Source organism: Prionailurus viverrinus, chromosome D3 (assembly GCF_022837055.1).
Source record: "Prionailurus viverrinus isolate Anna chromosome D3, UM_Priviv_1.0, whole genome shotgun sequence".
In the NCBI taxonomy this organism is placed as follows: Eukaryota; Metazoa; Chordata; class Mammalia; order Carnivora; family Felidae; genus Prionailurus; species Prionailurus viverrinus.
This window is the reverse complement of record NC_062572.1, coordinates 27090924-27111886: the sequence shown is the minus strand read 5'-3', so window position 1 is coordinate 27111886 and position 20963 is coordinate 27090924. Positions and strand designations below refer to the sequence as shown.

At 48.5% G+C, this 20963-nt stretch overlaps 1 protein-coding gene across 1 annotated transcript in view; it reads left to right on the top strand.

Moving 5' to 3' along the window:
• SEZ6L (seizure related 6 homolog like) overlaps positions 1–20963 on the top strand; it is a 182559-nt gene that overhangs the window by 157127 nt on the left and 4469 nt on the right. The window contains exons 11-16 of the mRNA XM_047828293.1: positions 98–292; positions 3704–3895; positions 10707–10901; positions 16698–16730; positions 18570–18684; positions 20432–20534. Of these exons, the coding sequence (XP_047684249.1) occupies positions 98–292; positions 3704–3895; positions 10707–10901; positions 16698–16730; positions 18570–18684; positions 20432–20534 (833 nt within the window). The remainder of the gene's footprint in view (positions 1–97; positions 293–3703; positions 3896–10706; positions 10902–16697; positions 16731–18569; positions 18685–20431; positions 20535–20963) is intronic.

The following is a 20963-nucleotide window of genomic DNA, read 5'->3' as shown; positions in this document are numbered from 1 at the left end:
CTTTTCTTCTGTCTGCGCCTTTCCTCTGACGTTTTAAAGGGAACCCCACATAGGAAGGCCCACCTCCTCATCCAAGGACGATGTTTTTGTTTTAAAGAGGTGTCAAGGAATGACTCCTGCTCAGACTTGCCCGAGATCCAGAACGGCTGGAAAACCACCTCTCACACGGAGCTCGTGAGAGGAGCCCGAATCACCTACCAGTGTGACCCCGGCTATGACATCGTGGGGAGTGACACCCTCACCTGCCAGTGGGACCTCAGCTGGAGCAGCGACCCCCCATTTTGCGAGAAAAGTAAGAGCCCTCCGGTTTTCTTCTTCTAGGTCGGGGGGCAGTGAGTCCCTCCCGTGGAGTATTTTTCACATAGATGCCGCAGAATCACTTACTGTCAGATCTGGCCTCCCTCCTACCCCACCAACTCACTGGCGCTGCTCCCAGCTGTCATCTTGTGGCTCTAAGGGCAGGGCTGTCAGACCCAGGTGCCTCCAGAAGCCTGGCAGATGATGGAAATGAGTGAAATAGACTGAGTGCGAGACAGTAAGGGGTGGTGTAGAGTGCGGTACGTGGGAATGTAAGCCCGCGTTAAAATGTCCTTCAGATTGGTCGCTAAAATGCCTGCTGCAGCAAAGCAAGTCCAGTGCACCCAGGAGGCTGGAATGGTGGCTACCTGGATGAAGCCAGCTACCTGCAATAGGAGTTTCGAACTGGGGCCCCCAGGTCCCATTTGGATTGGTCTTGCTTGGCTGCAAGATGACATCAGGCGTGAGGGCCAGGCGTGGCCGGTGACAGCTGCGTCTGGTGTCTCGAGAAGCCAGCCAAGAAGAAAGTGCTTCTGGTTTCTACACCGAAGCCTTAGTTGGTGGGAGGTGGGGGAGGTAAATTTGAGGGTGGTCTGTTCCCACTAACCATTGGCTTCCTACCTCCTCCTACACAAGCCTCCAATCTGCACCCATTTGCTGGGAACCCTTGGGGAGACTTCGGGAGACCCACTCAGCCTGCCTGGAGTGAGCAGTTGCACGATACGAAATATTAAGTGTCGGCAGAGAAAGAGGGTATCGGGGAAGGGTTGGGGGGAGGGGAGGGCTACAGGCAATCCCTGTCATAAATATTCCAGTGGCAAGGAAAGTTAGTTATAGTGGGGAGAAACAGGAGAGAGCTTGCTAGAAATCCACAGAATGGGCTGCATAAACACCTGCTCCACGACACTATGTAGTGTCTGTGTTCACGTGTGTGAATCGTGATAGAAAATGAAAAGCCCACAGGGAGGACAGCACGTGTGGTGAGACATATCACAGGCACATTAACATGATCTACATCGTCATGATTTTTAAAATGTTTTTTGGGGTCTCCTGGGTGGCTCAGTCCGTTGAGCGTCCGACTTCAGCTCCGGTCATGATCTCATGGGTTTGTGAGTTTGAGCCCCGCACCAGTCTCTCTGGTGTCAGTGCAGAGCCAGCCTCACATCCTCTGTCTCCCTCTCTCTCTGCCCCTCCCTGGCTCATGCTCTCTCTCTTTCTCAAAAATAAACATGAAAAAAATAAATCAATAGGAAGCCTGGGTGGCACAGTCAGTTAAGTGTTCGACTTCGGCTCAGGTCAGGATCTCACAATCCATGGGATCGAGCCCCGCGTTGGGCTCTGTGCCAACAGCTCGGAGCCTGGAGCCGGCTTCGGATTCTGTGTCTCCCTCTCTCTCTGCCCCTCCCCCACTTGTGTGTGCTCTCTCTCTCTCTTTCTCTCAAAACTCTACATTTTTAAAAATTAAATGAAAAGGTAAGTAAACATTAAAAATTTTTAACTAAAAAATAAACAGTGTTTTAAATATACATGTCTTAATGATTTTTAATTTTCTTAGTAACAATGATTTGTCAAGTTCTTGAACAATAATGACTTTTAACTTTTTGAAACATAATGATTTTTAAATATTTTGAATAATGATTTTTACAGTTTTTGAATAATCATGATTTTTAAATTTTTTGAGGAATGATTTTTAAATTTTTTGAATAATAATAATTTTTAATTTTCAATAATAATGATTTTTAGATGTTTTAAATAATAATGATGATACACATTGCATTAATGAGGGTTTTTTTTATCTTTATTACTATTTTTATTTTTTTATTTATTTATTTTTTTTTCTGAAATTTATTGACAAATTGGTTTCCATACAACACCCAGTGCTCATCCCAAAAGGTGCCCTCCTCAATACCCATCACCCACCCTCTCCTCCCTCCCACCCCCCATCAACCCAATGAGGGGTTTTTTTTAACGTTTATTTATTTTTGAGAGACAAAGAAAGACAGAGTATGAGTAGGAGAGGGGCAGAGAGAGAGAGTGGGGGGGGGGGGGGAGACACAGAATCTGAAACAGGCTCCAGGCTCTGAGCCGTCAGCACAGAGCCAAACTCGGGCTCGAATTCACAAACCACGAGATCATGACCTGAGCCGGAGTCGGATGCTCAACCGACTGAGCCACCCAGGCGCCCCACGTTAATGAGTTTTAAAGGCTTGGAGGAGACTAAGCTAGCTATCTGTGGGAAACTCTCAACTGTCTCAATTTTTACCAGAAAAAGGCACAAATTAAAGCCAGTGAATCTGCACTGGGCCCCTTCTGGGTATCAGCGTTTATGTTCCCATGCTGGTTGCCTGTCAGGGCTCCACATCTAAGACCAAGCGAGATCCACCAACCTGCCTCGGTGGCTTCTTTTTTGTGAAATGAGAACAGCAGAACGTCCTCAGAACAGTGAGGTCTCCCCTGAGAAGTCCTGAGTGTGGTTTGGTGGCTGCCTTTCATTCGTTCATCGCTTAAACTACACTCTTGACATTAAAAGATGCACGTAACCGAATCTTAACATCACCTGAGCAGCAAGTGCTTCCTTACGGTACTCAACCAGTAGCAACATTTCGGGGTACAAAGTGAAAATCCCTCATGATCTCACTCTTGAGAAATGATGCCGCTCTTAACAGTTTATTCTGTGTTGTTCCAGTCACAGTGTGTGTTACACAGATACACGTATGTGCATGTGTCCCGTGCAAACATAGACAGAGAGATATCCCTACAGAAACGGCTGGAGAGACCGATATTTTGCCACAACAGGGATCACCGTATACAAAGTGCCTGGTGCCTGCCGTTTTGCAGCTCAGAAATCCAGACGCTTTTTCATGTCACACATTGTCCTCCTTCATTCTTTTTTAATTGGTTTACTGTCTTCCTTTTATGTCTATTGATTTTTTAATTGAAAAGTAATGGGTGCTTGTTTTGCTAGATTCAAGCACCACAAAGAAAGCAGTGAAGGGCTCCTCACTCTGTTCTCTTCGGTGGTTGCTCAGGATTCTATAGAAAGGCTGTTCCGTATTTAACTCTTCCCCTGTCAAAGGATCTGCACTGTTTCTCTCTCTCTCTCTCTCTTTTTTTTTTTTTTTTTTTTTGGTACCATTACAAATCATGGTGCAATGATGTACAACCTCGTACGTAGGGCTTTGGGCCCTGATGCAAATATTTCTTTGGGCTGCTTCTTGTAAGTGGAATTAAATGCAAATCTGTTTCATCCTGGCCTGTTCTCCAGCCACCTTTGATGGGCTCAGGTGCATGATCTTCCAAACAGGAAAAGAACCGGGTTAGGAACCTTTCCACGTCATCCCGCAGCTCTCAGCAAACCTGTGATCATCCAGAGCCCTAACGCCCTCCCGGTCTGATTTCACCCTAGTCATGTACTGCACCGACCCCGGGGAAGTGGACCACTCAACCCGCTTAATCTCGGATCCTGTACTCCTGGTGGGCACCACCATCCAATACACCTGCAACCCAGGCTTTGTGCTGGAAGGGAGCTCTCTTCTGACCTGCTACAGCCGCGAGACCGGCACGCCCATCTGGACCTCGCGCCTGCCCCACTGCGTTTGTGAGTCCTGTTGTGTTGACTTGGTGCCTGAGTGGGTCCGCTTCCTCGTGTTCGTGGTGGAGGGCTGGGCTGCTAGGAGGACGCATTCCAGCCTTCGGGAGGGTTTATTATTATTACTGTCCCACGCCCTAGCTGGCAGATTGAAGGCATCGGACATCATGTCATTTACAGTAATATTTATGGATTCGCCTCCCTTCGCCTCAGGTAGCCTCGTGAGCATTGTACTGTTGTCTCCATTTCAAAAGAGGAATACTAAGGTTCAGAGAAGTCAAGTCATTGCCCCGTGAAACACAGCCAGTTAATAGTGGAGGCCAGGGTCAAACCCAGACCTGCCTGCCTCTGCTGAAAATCAGGTCGTCCACAGGACACGAAACAGGCCGATTTAAACTCTTTTTGGCCTTATCTGTGTGAAACCCCTAACACAAATGTCGGGTTAGGAAAAGACTTTTGGGCTTTCTTAATCATAAAAAAATAAAAAGCAAAAAGGCTTCCGAAGTCACTCTGACAAGGGAGGAATTCTTTTCTTGCCAAGCTGGGGAGGTGGAGGGCGGTGGTCCAGGGGTCTCAGGCTGACCGCACGAGGAATCACCCGAGAAGTTTTAAAACTCACTGGAGAGTCTGATGCTCCCGGCCTGGGGCGTGGTGCGAGCACTGGGGTTTTTCAGAGCTCCCCCGGGGTTTCGATGTGCAGCCAGGGGTCAGAACCATCGCTTAGAGAAATCAAGAGGCTACACAGAAGGAGGAAAGCCTCACACAATAAATATGTGGACCTGAGAATCCGTCAGCCATGCTAATATTTTTTTTAATGTTTATTTATTTATTTTTTAGAGAGGGAGAGTGAGAGTGAGCACGCGAGCACGTGTGCGAGCAGGGGAGGGGCAAAGAGTGAGAGAGGGAGAGAGAGACTCCCAGGCAGGCTCCAAGCTGCTAGTACGGCTACATCAACATTAAAGGCTTCTGCACAGAAAAGGGAGACTTTATTGTTCGGTGTTCCCACGGAACAAAGAATCTTGGACCACACACCTTGGGTCCCCATCTTAGTCCAAGTCCTAGAATTTCAGAGCTAAGGGCATCTCGGAGGTAAAATGCTGTGTACAGCTGACGGGTAATTCAGACACAAGACACGTTGGCTCCCTTTTACAGACAATAATGGTCATTATGTATCAATTGTGTAAGACATTGTGCTAACCACAGGATATGCATTTGTGAACGTGCATGTGTGTGTGTGTGTGTGTGTGTGTGTGCAAATATACTAAAGAAACCAGGCCTCAGATGGAAAAATAGGTAACAACAATTTTTGTTGACTGAATGTACGAAACACATTGCGAAACAGATTATACACACGTGTGAACGTAGAGGTGTGTAAATGCACGTACTGTGTACTTATCTGTAAGTGCGTGGATGCATGTATGTGTGCCTAGAAGGGAAACTGAGACCCACAGGGACATGTGATCAAGGTCACAACTCTGTTCCATGAGCAGAGCTGGGATTCCGGCCTTGGACTCCAGGGAGCCTACCACCAGCTTTACCCTCATCCTTATTTCACTGCAGGTGGAAGGGTACAAACCCGGGCAGGATGTCCCAGCGGAGTTATAGCCCATGGCCCTAAGCCCTCACCCGCAAGCACATCCCCTTCCAGTCCCCAGACCTTTGGGCCAGGTGGACACATTATGGGGAGAACTGTGTCTCCTGGAAGGAAGTGTTGGCTAGCCCCCCGATGCCGTAACTTGGACCTTTTTTGGAACTAGGGTCTTTGCAGAGGTAGTCAAGCGAAGATGAGGTCCCACAGGACTGGGATGGGCACCAGTCCAGTGCCTGGTGTCCTCAGAAGAAGAGGGAAATTGAACATGGAGACCCAGGGAGAGCGTGATTCCAGGCTTACCAGTCGAGGAATACCAAGAATTGCCCAAGCTACCATTGGAAGCCAGGTGGGGATACGGGAGGACCCTTCCCCCCAGGTTTCAGAGGGAGCGTGACCCCGTGGCCACCTTGACCTCAGACTTTTACCCTCCAGAGCTGTGAGACAATACATTTCTGTTGTTCAAAGCCCCCCCCCCCTCCCCCAACCCCTGGTCAAGTGCACTTTGTTACAGCAGCCCAGGAAACCAAATGCGTTTCCCATTTCCTCCTGGTGACTGTAAGGGTGATCAGAACGCTTTGAACCAGTCAAGCTGCAGAGACCCAGAGATGAGAAGCTAAAAATAAAAGCTTATTTAAAAGTATTGAAAGGTGAAGATAATATTGAAAGAAAGAAAGAAAGAGGAAAGAAAGAAAGAAAGAAAAGGAAGGAAGAAAGAAAAGGAAGAAAAGAAAGAAAGAGAAAGGAAAGGAAGGGAGGAAGGAAGGAAGAAAAAAAGAAAGAAAGAAAAAGAAAGGAAAGGAAGGGAGAAAGGAAGGAAGAAAGGAAGAAAGAAAAAGAAAAGGAAGGAAGAAAGAAAGAAAAAGAAAGAAAGAAAGAATGAAAGGGAAGGAAGGAAGGAAGGTAGGAAGAAAAGGCACTTCACTGAGGCACAGCCTCCAAAGACCCTCTGAGCTACACCGGCTGCTGGGTTTCTGAGAGGCGCACACTTCCCTCCCTTCGGGACTCACCCCAGAATCTCCGTTGTGACGGCTTCCCTGACACCCGTGCTAATGAGTTACAAGCCAAGCTGGGTGTCAGGAGACATGCGAGGCTCCCGGAAGCCCAAAGAGGAACCCATTACAGGCAAGCGAGCCCAGCAGGAGATTCGAGGCAGAGGATGGTCAGGTTCTGGCATCGGGGGCCCAGGGTGAGAGAGGGAGGTTGTATCAGGTTCTGAGGGTGTTTGTAAGGATGCGTGTGTTAGGCGTGCACAGTTTGGGAGTGTTTCCTCTACGGAACAGGGGGACCAGCCCCACTGGATGGGCTCCTTTGCCCTGCAAGCCCTTCTCCGGCATTCCGACGGTTGGAACACACGTACGGGTGGTAGGTGGGTTCACTTAAAAGCAGGCAAAGGAGGCCCAGAGAGAATGAGCAGCTCTCCCGAAGTCACACAGCAGGGGAGGGGGGAACCCAGGATTCCAACCCAAGCCTGAGCCCAAAAGCATCGTTTCCCACCCTGATCGTCCTGCAGAGTCCCAGCTTCCGAGCAAAGTTGTAGCCCTCTGCTTTTGACAAAGGTCCTCCACCAACAAGCTCACGAAGCAGACAGAGCCCTGGCTGTCTCCGGTTCCTGTTCAGGGTGGCTTGCTCAAGGCCATAGCTGGGTCCAGCGGGGGCTCAAAACCATGTCTTTTCGTGCCTTTAAGGACAGACAGGTCAAGCAAAAGTAGAAGTATGTGGAATTCACAGCCAGGCCCGTACCCCCAGCTCTGCTGGGTGACCTCAGGCGAGTAGCTTGCCCTCTCTGGGCCTCAAAGCCCTCAGCTGCAAAAAAAAAAAAAAAGGGGGGGTATGATACTCCCTCCCAGGCGGGGCGGTTGGAAGCAGTCCATTTGGTTATTCAAATGCGGGCACAGGCACGTCCAAACCGTCGCAATTCACAGTACCCTTTGCCATCGCAGGAATTTTTGGGGGTAAATACCCTGGGCCAAATACCTCACGGTTCCATTCGTTAAGTCGTCTGGTCCAAACAGCTTCGTCAGTAGCCTATATACTCACAACTCCGTAGTCATTTGAAAAAGTAACGTGCATATGAAAAGATTTGATCTTAATTGCATTCTTAAATAACTAGAGTCACAGCTACAGGGATGTGGGTGCCTCTTGGGCTCCACCAAATTTCTCATATTTTGGCGACAGGCTGCACTCTGCCCCTTTCGTTCCATTCCATACTGATTTTATCATAGTTTTTGCTTTTCCAAGTAGTCACCGCAGAAAACCCAGCTTTGCAAAGACGGGGCATCGTCAAAAAGAATGTAGCTCTATCTCATGTTGGAACAGCTCCCATGGGTCTGTTTTTAAAAATTTTTTTAAACAATCTCAGACAGTGGCACCCCCGGGGGTGCTTCAGTGCACCGTGTGGGGACGTATAAACAGACATGATCCACATTCTCGTGGAGCCTGAGGTCTGTTGTAAAGGGAAGGAGAATGGATAGGTCTGTGGAGGAAATAATAAATCCCCAGCATCACCGCCTCCAGGAAGGCCTCCTTGACTGCCTAGGCTAGGTCTTGTTTCTCTTCCTGTGATCTCCCATGGCTCCTACAGTTTCGCCGATCACGGCACTGGTGGCAGCGTATTGAAATGATCTCTTTATGTGTTTGTAGAATCGAATACGTGACTTACTTGGTAGGATCGTATCCCGTGGGATTTTGCATCCCTCAGGCCCAGCCCGCTCAACCAATGACAGCACTTGTTACTATTACAGTCGTCGTTGTTGTTGGCGGTACTAATGTGGTCTTTATTGCACCTGGAGGCTTTTGTTGCGACTTCCCTCCTTTGCTGGTGACATGGTGCATGGCTTCTGAGGCTCCTGTCCGGAAGACACGAACCACACCACCCAAAGTAGTGGGTCCGACACATTTGGCCAGGGTTGTATGGGTGGCTCCCCAGGGAGGCATTTAGGGATTCCCTGGGAGGCCCTGGCTCTTCACAGCCCTGCCCTTGGAACACTGCGGATGGAAGGCGGGGAGATTGCCTGCCCGGGGCAGAGCCCCCCGTGGCCACACTGTGGCCGTAGCAAAAGTTTCCGCTGCTGCACCATCCCCAGCGGCCTCACCTTGGCTCCCATATGCCGGGCTCCAGCTGGGTGGCCCATGTTCATTTAGAAATTCCTGTCTCTGAGAAGGCAGTAGCTCGGAGGAATTCATGATAGCCCACAAGAAGAGCCCTCCACTGAAGCAGAACCACTAAATGCACAGGACTTAAAACCCCGCGGGTCCGTGTTTGCGTCCCAGCCCTGCCACTTGCCAGCTGTGTGACTCTGAACAAACTGGCGTCCTCATCAGAAAGAATGATCATGCCAAGCATAATACGGAAGCTCATGGCAATGAGTCTGCCGAACGGCAGGCGCCCAAGTAACATTGGTTGCTAATTACCACACCGTTTCAGTGCTTCCTTGCTTGGTATGTTACAAACCATTCCATAGCAATAACTTAGGGAATCTGAGGGGCGCCTGGGTAGCCCAGTTGTTCAAGCATCTAACTCTTGGTTTCGGCTAAGGTCACGACCTCACGGTTTGTGAGTTCGAGCCCCGCGTCAGGCTATGCGCTGACAGTGTGGAGCCCGCTTGGGATTCTCTCTCTCCCTCTCTCTCTGCTCCTCCCCTCCCTCTCTCTCTCAAAATAAATAAATAAACTTAAAAAAAAAAAAAAACAACTGTGGGTGGGGGGGCGCCTGGGTGGCTCGGGTTGAGCGTCCGACTTCAGCTCAGGTCATGATCTCCCGGTTCACGAGTTCGAGCCCCACATCAGGATCTGTGCTAACAGCTCAGAGCCTGGCACCCGCTTTGGATTCTGTGTCTCCCTCTGTCTGCCCGCCCCTCCCCCACGTGCGCTCTGGCTCTCTCTCAAAAATAAATAAATACTAAAAACAATTATACGGTTAAGGAGAGGGGAGAAATGCAGAGAAAAATAGAAATGAGGGTAGGTTTGCGATTATGTTTAATACCTTCAGTCCAACTCAGCTGTATCCCTGAGAAAGAACAGGGGAAGTTCACACGGATTGCAACCAGAATTGTTTAAAAGCTTAGATCAGTGATTCTCAACCAGAGATGAGTTTGCTCCTCCCCCGGAGACATTTGTCAGTGGCAGTTCCTGGAGACAATTTTGGTTGTTACAACAAGGGTGCTCCCCGTAGCTAATGAGTAGAGGTCAGGGACGTTGCTCGACAGCCAAAAAGGCCAGGATGGCTCCGCCACAAAGAATTACCCAGCCCCAAACGTCAGTAGCATCTACATTGAGAAAACCTGCCTTAGATGATCTTATTTCAAAGTGTGGGTATATCCTCAGAGTGGGAATGTCATTGCCCAGCTAAGGGTGGGGTGTTATCCAAGTCCATTTATGTCACGGGCAGGAAAAATGGAGTCCAGAGCCTGGGATCGGTTAAACTAGGAATGGGTTCAACTCTCCCCAAGAAGTCATAAGCTGCCAGGCGTCATTTATGATGCTCCTACTGTATACTTTAGGCTCACATGGGATAGTCCTACTGTAGAGCAGACCCTGAGCTTCAAGCGTGCCTTGACGAGCTCCTCCCCAGGGAGGGAAACAGATACTAAATAATTAAATACACTCAGCGTGTTCACTGCTGGGTGGAGGAAGAACTGAAAGATCAGTGACTCTATTTGGGGTAGAGGGCACCAGGGAAGGCTTCTTGGAGGAGGAGAAATGGGGACTGAGTATTGAAAGGCAAGACTTACCCAGGTGGGGTGGGCAGGTAGGGTGGAAGGCACGAGAAGAGTATTTCATAATGTAACAACACTGCCATCCGTCCATCATTTACCGAGCACCCGTAACCTGCCAAGAACATGCTGTAAACACTTCATACTCATTGTCTTATTTAATCTTCCACATCCCTGTGAGATAGATACTACCATTCTTTCCATTTGACTGATGAGGAAAACTGAGGCTCAGAGAGGGTGTGGCCCTTGCTGGCGGTCACACAGCTCATGCATAGTAGAACCCAGATTTTAACCCAGATTCCGCAGCCCAGGCCATCTGCCCGTGCCCGTGTGCCACATGTGCCCGGAGGTGGGAGGTGGGGCGTTGGATCTGAGGAATGGGAACCAGTTGGATTTGAGGGCAATGCAGGGAGATGGTAACGGAGAGGCCGGCCAAAGCCAGATCAGACAGGCTGCGAGTGGGCGTCCCCACAGATTTGCATCGTCTCATCAGAGCTGCTTTGGGCTTGCATTTCAGCGGAGGAGTCGCTGGCATGTGATAACCCTGGCTTGCCTGAAAACGGGTACCAAATCCTGTACAAGAGGCTCTACCTGCCGGGAGAGTCCCTCACCTTCATGTGCTACGAAGGCTTTGAGCTCATGGGCGAAGTGACCATTCGATGCCTCCTGGGACAGCCATCCCACTGGAACGGGCCACTGCCCGTGTGTAAAGGTAAAGAAACCTACTCTCGACCCTGGGACGGAGGGCCCCGCAGATGTCAGGTCCGGCTTCTTAGGATTCTCAGCTTGGCCTGAAGAAAAGCCGAGCCACTGTATTTCATTAAATCTAAGATACCGCCATTATTTTCCGCACCACTGAGAGAGGGGGAAAAAAAATTTCTGCCAATTAAACTATGGCGCACTCTTCCTTCTCCTGGCTTAGCATTTTTATTTTTACTTACTGAAGGTGCTATTTATTTATTTATTTATTTTTGTGACTTTTTTTAAATATGAAATTTATTGTCAGATTGGTTTCCATACAACCCCCAGTGCTCATCCCAAAAGGCGCCCTCCCTCAATACCCATCACCCACCCTCCCCTCCCTCCCACCCCCCATCAACCCTCAGTTTGTTCTCGGTTTTTAAGAGTCTCTTATGCTTTGGCTCCCTCCCTGTCTAACTTTTTTTTTTTTTATCCTGAAGGCGCTCTTTAAAACTTAGATTTTCATCATAAAGGAAAGCCATTCTGCTTTTGACTCCTCTTTGGTCACGTGGCTTAAACATTTCCCACCTCCTGCACCCCGTTTTCCCAACCATTTGGTTGCCAAGGGTTACAACTGCTGCGCTGTTGCCTCTGGGGTGGTCTCCCAAGCTGCTCGCACCCAATCTCCAAAGGCTGTGGTGGGTGCACGGTGGGGGCGGGGGTGGGGACGGTGCACGGGCATCGTGGGCGCCACCTGCTGGCCGTGGAGTGAATAACATGCCATCGGTTGTAAGACACGCCCCATATCAGAGATGGTCAAGAGCGAAATGTATTTTAGAATCCGTGAAACCCTCATCATTGAAATTAAGTCTTGGAATACCCAGTGAGACTTGGATCCATTTATCTGGGTCTTTAAGATGTGCGATTAATAACAATATCTTAAAGCCGTTCAATGCTTTAGGCCAGTTGATCTTAACCTTTTATGGAGTCAAAACCCCCTTGAGAATCAGGCAGAATACTCTGAATTCTCTCCCCAGCAGGAAGGGAAGCATGGAGTTTTACGTTTCTATTTGGGAACCCATCGCCTCAGTGGATCCCCAAATGCCTTATTCATGAACTTCAGCACTGAGTCTTAAAAATGTTTTCCAACCAGCATTTCTGCTCCTAGGTATATGCACAAAATAATTGCCAACAGGCATTCAAACCAGCACTTGTAAACGAATATTCATAGAGGCATCGTTCACAAAAGATGGAAACAACCCAAATGTCCATCAACTGATGAGTGGATAAGCAAAATGTGGCGTATCCATATGGTGGAATATTATTCAGCCATGAAAAGGAGCAAAGTGCTGCTGTATCCACAGCCCGGATGGACATTGAAAATATTATGCTAAGTGAAAGAAGCCAGACACAAAAGATCACGTATCCTATGATTACGTTTATATGAAATATCCAAAATCAGTAAATTGATAGAGACAGGAAGCAGACCGGTGGCTGTCGGGGGCTGGGTGGAGAGAAAGGAGTAACTGCTTCGTTGGTACAAAGTTTCCTTTTAGGGGTGATGAGAATGTTCTGGAAAGAGATAGAGGCGGTGGCTACCCAACATTGCGAGTGTGCTAAATGCCACAAAATTGCACACTTTACAATGGTTAATTTTATGTTATGTGAAATTTACCTCAAAATTTTTAAATGGTTTTTTTTTCCTGAATTACTTCATTTAAAGCCTTAGGACCACTCTCTAAGATAAATGAAGGATTGTACCCATTTTACAAAAAGAGAGGCTCAGAGAAGTTAAGTGACTGTCTCAAAGCCACACAGCTGTTACGAGACAAATCTGGGACTTGAACCCACATCTCCTGATTGTCAATATCCTGCCTCTTCTCCAACAGGCTGGGTCAGGGTAGGCTTCACGGCTGTTAGGCTGATAGCCTCCAACCAGCCAGTGAATTCAGCATTAGAATCACCCAGACTGTTTATTAGGAACCCATTCTGGAGCGCCAGGGTGGCTCAGTCGGTTAAGCGTCCGACTTCGGCTCAGGTCGTGATCTCACAGTCTGTGAGTTCAAGCCCCGCGTTGGGCTCTGTGCTGACAGCTCGGAGCCTGGAGCCTGCTTGGGATTCTGTGTCTCCCTCTCTCTCTCTCTGCATTTCTCTCTCTCTCTCTCAATAAATAAACATTAAAAAACAAGAAATAAATTCTGGAATCTACCCCACATCTACAAAATTAGAATCAGAGGGGTAGGACCCTAAAATAAGCATTTTAACAAGCTCTGGGTTGCTCAAATACACTTCGAATTTGAGAACCATTTAAGGCAGTGATTTCCAAACACAGAGTGCAAGTATAAACAGATTTCTGGGTCCCTGCAGGGGAGATGCTAATTCCACTGGGTCTAGAGCAGGACCCAGGGAGCCAGGGTAACCAGCATCCGTGGTGAGTCTTAGCATCTGGCAAATGTGGGAAACACGGGCCTAGAGCAGGATGTTCTCACCTGGAGTCGAGCAGGGGCTTATCCCGCAAGAGCAAAGTCTTTATACAAGCAGTTCTTAATAAGAGGGCAAGAGATCGTGTTGAAATGCAAAGAAAAATAAGGAATCAGCAACCGGGATTTATGACAACTATCTTCCTGGGGTGCTTGGGTGGCTCAGTCGGTTAAGCGTCTAGTCTCTTTGTTTCGGCTCAGGTCCCGATCTCACAGCTTCGCGAGTTCAAGCCCTGCGCTGGGCTCTGTGCTGACAGTGCAGAGCCTGCTTGGGATTCTCTCTACCCCTCCTCTACTTGCGCTGTCTCTGTCTCTGTCTCAAAATAAATAAACTCAAAAAAAAAAAAAAAAAAGATGACTATCTTCCTCCTCTTAAATTCCTTAAACTGCCTTCCTCCTCCCAAATTCCTGCCCTAGTCTTGACTAAATCCAGCCCTGTGTGTGAATTTATTTTCAATAGCACAGGAAATCTGCTTGGTAGAGTTAAAACACGGGGATGTTTTCCCCCAGTAAAGATTTCCTGTAAACCTTCTAAGTGCTACATGGACGTTAATAGAAATTAATCTGGTGTTGCTAGTAAGTGTTCTGCGTGGAGGAAAATTAATAGTTTTTTTTTATAAGAAATCTAAGTTTAAGGATACCATAGAAAGGCCGTTTTTGATCTGCCCCAGGACTGTTTATATTCTTTTTGGATTAGCTACAAAAGTATCTCGTGCAAGAGGTAGGAGAAATCAGAGCCGCAAGGGAAGCGTTAGCAGCTCTTCTCTTCTGTTCCCCAGCCCTTCCTTTCCTCCCCGGAAGCCAGTACTAATCACCCCTGAGTGTCCCGTCTCCCAGTTCTCTGGACTCACACAAAGAGATACACTGCTCGGGGAAGGGGGTGGGGCAGGGGGTGTTGGTTTCCAAGTAAAAACACTTCGAACGATACTTACCTTGTGTTTTGCTTTTCCCCACTTATCCTACATCTCCGTCAAGTTGGAAAAAAAGGAAAAATGTGGCTTCTGCCCTATCTTTTTCGTTGCCGCCCATCATTCCATGCTGGGATGTATCATGATGCGTCCAGTCCTTCCTCTGTGGACGGATCTCCCGGTTCTTTTCCGGTTTCTTGTTTGTTTGGTCTCATGTTGCCCAGAAACACCCTTGCCCGTGAATCTTCGGGTGCTGACTTTTCTCGTCAAATAGGACACATTCCTCAAATTGGGATCAGTGGTGTGGGCAAAGATCCGTGGATGCTGAGTTTTTGTGGATTTTGCCAGATCCTTCTCCATAACCATAGTGATTCATGCTCCCCCTCTAATAATGGGTGATAATGTCCCTTTCTGCACGTCCTTGCCAGCATTGGATGCTAGCATTTTTTTTTTTGATGTCGCCAATCTTAAGGGAAAATGAAACTGCCATCCGAAAATACACACGTGATCAAAAACATAAGAAAAGATGAAAGTTGCTCAATCCCTGAACCCTCTATGTTCTAAGATAGGTGAGCCCTTGAAGCCCCAGCAGGTGAGTGGCCCCTGACTCCCACTTTCTTTCTCAGGCACAGCAGAGTTTCTGGCAGCAAAGGATCTTGGGGGATCCTTACATCTTTCTCTCCCCTCCGTTTCTACCCCTGAGGCCCCATGACTCTGTAAGGCAATGAGAAGTCACTTCCCCTTCCAAAAAAATGTGGGCTGCAAGGACATTTTGTGATCTGGAGTTAGCGAGGTGACTGAGGGCCAGTATAAAGCCACCCGACTGGGACTCAGGGGCGGGGCTTCTGCCTGACTCTGCCGTGGACCAGCTGCATGCCCTTGAGCCAGCCACCCTCCCTCTCCGACCTTGGTTCCTCTTTGTGTGAAATGAAAGGAAAAGGCAGGGCCCAGGAGGCTGCATTTTAGCATGTGCCCCAGGAGCCACTGACCACACTCCAAGGGACACAAGTTCAAGGCTTCCGTCTGGCTCCGAGGTTCAGTAGGAGTCCCTGCGCTCCCACACACGCACCCAATGTCCAGCTCGTATCTTGGGCAGGAAGCATCTGTCCCCATCCCTCCATGTTCCTGTTGCCCTAATTCCAGAGACACCTGCAGTTAGTTAGTTAGTTAGTTAGTAAGCTGGCTGATTCAGTTGGCATCACATGGTAATGACTAAAGTCAAAGAGTGACTTTGACCAAGGCACAGATTAGGAAGTCTCAGTATTAGGACATGAGTACAGCTGGGCCTCTGGTGACCATCCCCTGTCACTCCTTTATAATACAATCTTTTTATCTAAGCCCTTCGCCCTGGGGTTTTGCATCTTTGAAACACATCCGTGTGGGTATATTTCTGTGCTCGGCTGCCATGATGTCTTTGGGGCCAAAACCTGGGAATGCCAGTCCTTATCGCCTTGAACTTCCAGAGAACTTGTATAAGGAATACAGGGAAATGAATGAATTCCAGAGAGTTCTAGTCTGTGACAGTGCATGAAAATCGCTTTACAAAGAATATAAATAATAGCCAAATAAATATGGAATAGAAGGGAAACCAGAAAGGTTCGTATAAACATGTATTTCAAAGCAGGAAAACAGTTTCGCCTCTGGCTGGATTCTGGACTTGGGGCTCTGTCTCGAGCCTCACCTTTGGTCAATCTGTCTTACATAAGGAACAATAAAAGAGCAGAACTATGTGATTAAAAGCAGAGGGTGGGAGGGGCGCCTGGGTGGCGCAGTCGGTTAAGCGTCCGACTTCAGCCAGGTCACGATCTCGCGGTCCGGGAGTTCGAGCCCCACGTCGGGCTCTGGGCTGATGGCTCAGAGCCTGGAGCCTGTTTCCGATTCTGTGTCTCCCTCTCTCTCTGCCCCTCCCCCGTTCATGCTCTGTCTCTCTCTGTGCCAAAAATAAATAAACGTTGAAAAAAAAATTTTAAAGCAGAGGGTGGGGAAGGTCTAGCGGTCTTGAGCATAAAGCCTGCCTCCATCCGCACAGGAGCTGTGTGAGGTCAGAAAAGTTGCTTTACTTCTCTGAGCCTCGGTTTGTTCATCTGCAAAATGGGGATGATGATGGCATCTGCCTAACGAGATTGTTGTAAGGGTTAAATGAGCACATACATGTATAAAGCTCTTAGCACAATGTCTGACATGCAGTGAGTGTTCAGTAATTGTTCACTATTACCACTGTCATCCTTGTCTCTTTCGTATCTATCTCACGATCTCTCAGGACCCTAGGAAGGGAATGTGTCCAGGCATTTCCGCTAATTCCAGCAGCCCAAGATAAAGAAAAGCCTAGTACTAACTTCAGCAAAGCATGGTGTGGGCTTTTGCCCCTAATGTTTTGCCGTCACTCCATGCAGAGTGAATTCACTTGACATTAACCAATGCTTCCAATTTCCCTTTCAGTTAATCAAGACAGCTTTGAACACGCATTAGAAGGTGAGTTCCATAATGAAAAAAAAATCCAATAAATCAAGCTAATAGCAGAAAACAAGGGCAGGTCCTTGCATATTCTTCTCCAAGTGCTTAAAAAAAAAAAAAAAAAAACAAGCAGAAATCCCATCTTCACACTGCTGAAAATAATTTCAAAATAAAACATATTGTAAAAGAACCAGGCCATCAGATTTGCCACCTAGGGTCCTAACTATGACCTGAAAGGGATTTACTACCAGTTATGAACATGGGGTCAGAATATCAGAGGGTCCTGAGAAAGGCACAACCCTGTTGTACAACTTTTCACCCACGTGGTGCTGTTTGGGGGAATTAAATCCAGTGATGCCCCACCTCCCATGCTGAGAACCCCCCTGGCTTTGGGAGGGAAAGGTCTGCCTGGCAGATGCCCTGTGGTCTGTGTTCCCTTTGGTCTTTGTCTTCCCCAAATTACGTGTCCCTGTGTCCTCCTGGTTTTAGATTCTCCTCCTGTTAGAAATTCCCAAGTGAGATTTATTCATGGGGAACGGACGGTAAAAGGTAGCCAGGATTTTGTTTTGACTTTTATTCTATGTTTCCTTCCCTTGCAACCCCTCCCATACGTAAAACATTCTGCATGCTGCATCATTTCCATTCACTTTGGTACAAAGCCACTCACCAGGGATGTGGTGTCAGAAAAAACCATATATATATATATATATATATATATATATATATATTCATGTTTTAAGTTGTAACCAGTTAAGCAGTCTTTATTATTATTTTTGGAGCCACTTAGCTTTCTGACAGTAAGTAATTCACTCAGAACGTGGGGCTGTGTGAATTACGTGTCATTAGCTGCTCTCCCTTGCAACAGATGACATTGTAATCCAAACAGGCAGGGCCGGGGCTCAGGTGTAAGTGCAGAAGAGGAGCATGTATTAGTCACTCCGCAGGGAAAAGAGAGGGCACTTTGTGGTGTTAGTGTCTTCTCAGGCCATCTCTTTGCTGCCTTTCAGCAACCGATGAACCATGGGAATGTCTCAAAGGCCTGGGTGGCTCAGACATTATGAGTGCCATCATAATGTTTTGGGCTCATGCAGTTGTCATGGGTGTTAGCATCGATTTTTCAGACTCCGGAGAGTGGCAGTTAATGGATTATAGATTGGTGTGCACAGCTGAGCTCTATTGGCCGTGGCCGTGGAGAAATGGCAGACAGAACCTGGAGCACGAACATCTAGAAGAGACGTACGGTCTCCCATCAAGCTATCCTGGGAAAATGCCACTGGGCCCCTACATCAGCTACAACAGTTTCCACAACCCAGTGGGAGGTGGTGAGAGGCTCCCGGAAAGGCAGAGAGGGTGCGGCCACGGCCTCTGGGAGTCAAAACTGGGTGTCCCCAGTTGGGGTGTCATCGCAAGGTGCAGTACTGAGAGTGGACCCGGCTGCCCAGCGCCCTCTCCTGGAGGGTCTGGGGGACACCTGTCAGTCTGGGTGCAGCAAGCACCCGTTTTCCATGGGATGCTGAGCAAATCTGCCTTCCCAGTTAGCACACATGAGATGTTCTCCAAGTCTCTCCTTGAACGGGATTTTAGCCGGATTTCAACTGCACCCAGCCACCCGCCCCCCCAAAATGGGCATGGTATGACCGAGGTTTGAAAGAGTGTAATTCTCCGTAGCCCCGTGGGCTCCATTGCAAAGAACCAGCCCCGTTCCCTCTAGCGTCCGCCTCTTCTCCCCTCTGGGGATGGTTCTCCAGTGGCCAAGGCTCTGCGATGCCCTGGGAGGGCAGGTGCTCCCCTGGGAGCCGGGTACCCACGTGGGCCGAGGGCGTGAGACACGAGGGCTTCACCGGCTTGTGTGTTTAGTGGCAGAAGCGGCAGCAGAGACATCGTTGGAAGGGGGAAACATGGCGCTGGCAATCTTCATCCCTGTTCTCATCATCTCCTTACTGCTGGGAGGAGCCTACATTTACATCACCAGGTAGGGGGCTTCGGGGCAAGGGGGTGGGGGGCTGCGGTCCACTCAATGACCAGAGCACTGGGGGGCTGCGTCACCACCTGTAGCTTGGGGGCAGGGGTACTTGTGTGCTTGCAGATGACGTGATTCAACTCGGCTCCGGGGGAGACACTTCTATTGCGCACCTCCCAGCCCCACCCCCCACGGCAGGAGGCATGATTCCTGACCTCAGGGAGCTGTGGTTTAATGAGAGAGAGACACATCTTTCACAATGCCAGGCACACTGACATCTACCCCGTCATTGACTCATTCATTCATTCGCTTTTTCGACACACGTGACAAATCCAACACGCGCCAGACGTTGTCCCGGGTGTTGGGGTCGTGGAGCTTGCCTGCAGTGAGGAAGGAAGATACTCAGCCATCGCCAGGATGTTCACTCAGTCATTCAAATTCACAATTATTGGGCACCTGCTGTGTGCCAGGCAGTTTTGGGGGCGCGGGGGGATTCTAGGAACATCCTTGTGAACAAAACAGAAGGAGATCTTTGATATGTGGGGTCCAGGTTCTAATGGAGAGACAGACAAGCAAAGCGTAAAAGAGAAGTAAATACAGGTGACTCTTGAAACAAATGAGGGTTAGGGGCGCCGACACCCAGTGATCAAAAATTTGCACATAACTTTTGACTCCCTGAACGCTAAACTGCCGTTGACCAGAAACCTTACAGATAACATAAACAGTCAAGTAACACATATTTTGTATGTTATATGTATTATATACTGTATGCTTACAATAGAGTCAGCTAGAGAAAAGAAAGTGTTATTAAGGAAATCATAAGAGAAAATACTTAAAGGTATCACACTGTATTTATCCAAAAAGAAAAATCCACATATAAGTGGACCTGCGCAGTTCAAACCTGTGTTGTTCAAAAGCCGACTGTGTACATTAGGAGGTGATGAATGCAGGGAGAAAAGAAAGCTGAGAAGGGAGCAAAAGGGACCTGGACTAGAGGAGGTGGTTGAACTTTAAAAGAAGAGTTCCCACTGAGAAATGACATTCGAGGAAGGACTTGAAAGCAATAATGAGTCGCCTGTGCAAATATCTGGAAGAGGAGGATTCCAGGCAGATAAACAGTATGTGCAAAGGCCCTGAGGCAGGCCTCTGCCCAATATAAATTTTTTCTGCCCTTGTGGAGCCCACAGTGTAGTAGGGGGAGAGGAGAAACACACAAATTATAACACACCATGAGGAACACAATGAAGGAAAGAGATAAGGTGTGGTAATGGAAGGACCACCTTTTTTTCAGTTTATTTATTTTGACAGTGGGGAGAGGTGCAAGGGAGGGGCAGAGAGAGGGAGAGAGAGAATCCCAAGCAGGTTCCACTCTGTCAGCACGTATCCCAATGCGGGGCTCGATCTCACACACCACGAGCTCATGGCCTGAGCCGAAACCTAGAGTGGGACACTTAACCGACTGAGCCACTCAGGTGCCCCGAAGAACCACCTTTTAAATAGGTAGTCAGAGAAGGGTGCTCTGAGGCAACACAGTACATAGTACGTGCTCAAAAAGTGCTCATTATTACTTTTTTCTCTCTGCATTAAACAGGCACTTGAACCACCTTACGGGTAAAAACCAGTTGAGCTTTACCCCTCCCCAGTAAGGGGAGGTACTAAGGCTTTAGTTATCAGTGACTGGGTTGAAGTTGAGAACAATTTGGATTGTCATCTGCTCCAGGACAAGTAATTTCTCTCTCTTCCATTGTCTCTTCTCCAGATGCCGCTATTACTCCAGCCTCCGCCTGCCCCTGATGTACTCCCACCCCTACAGCCAGATCACCGTGGAAACCGAGTTTGACAACCCCATTTATGAGACAGGGGTAAGTTGGTCTGTCTTCTCCACCCCCCACGCCAGTGCCTCCTTCCTTGTCTGCTTTGAATGCACCGACATCAAAACGGAAGGTTTCATTTCCTTTGGCTCACGATGCTACTGCCAGAAAGGCATGGCCGGTGGTCCTGCCCCAGCCCCACCGTGACCACTATGGGGATAACCGCTGGGAGAACCCAGCTCTCTTTGCGTGACGATAACAAGCCTGGAAGGCTTGCTCTGGGCAGTAACAGTCACAGAAAGAAATCACAGGCTTTTGGCTACACCAAAGAAAGACCCATGGAGACACAGCTGAGATGGGTCAGAACCCACCAGAGGCAATGGGCCGCACCCCACATCTGGCTGAACTCCACTCCGTATTGAATGACAATGTGCAACGTTCCAACCCGTTTGGGTGGCAGACATTTGTGTGGGGTACTAG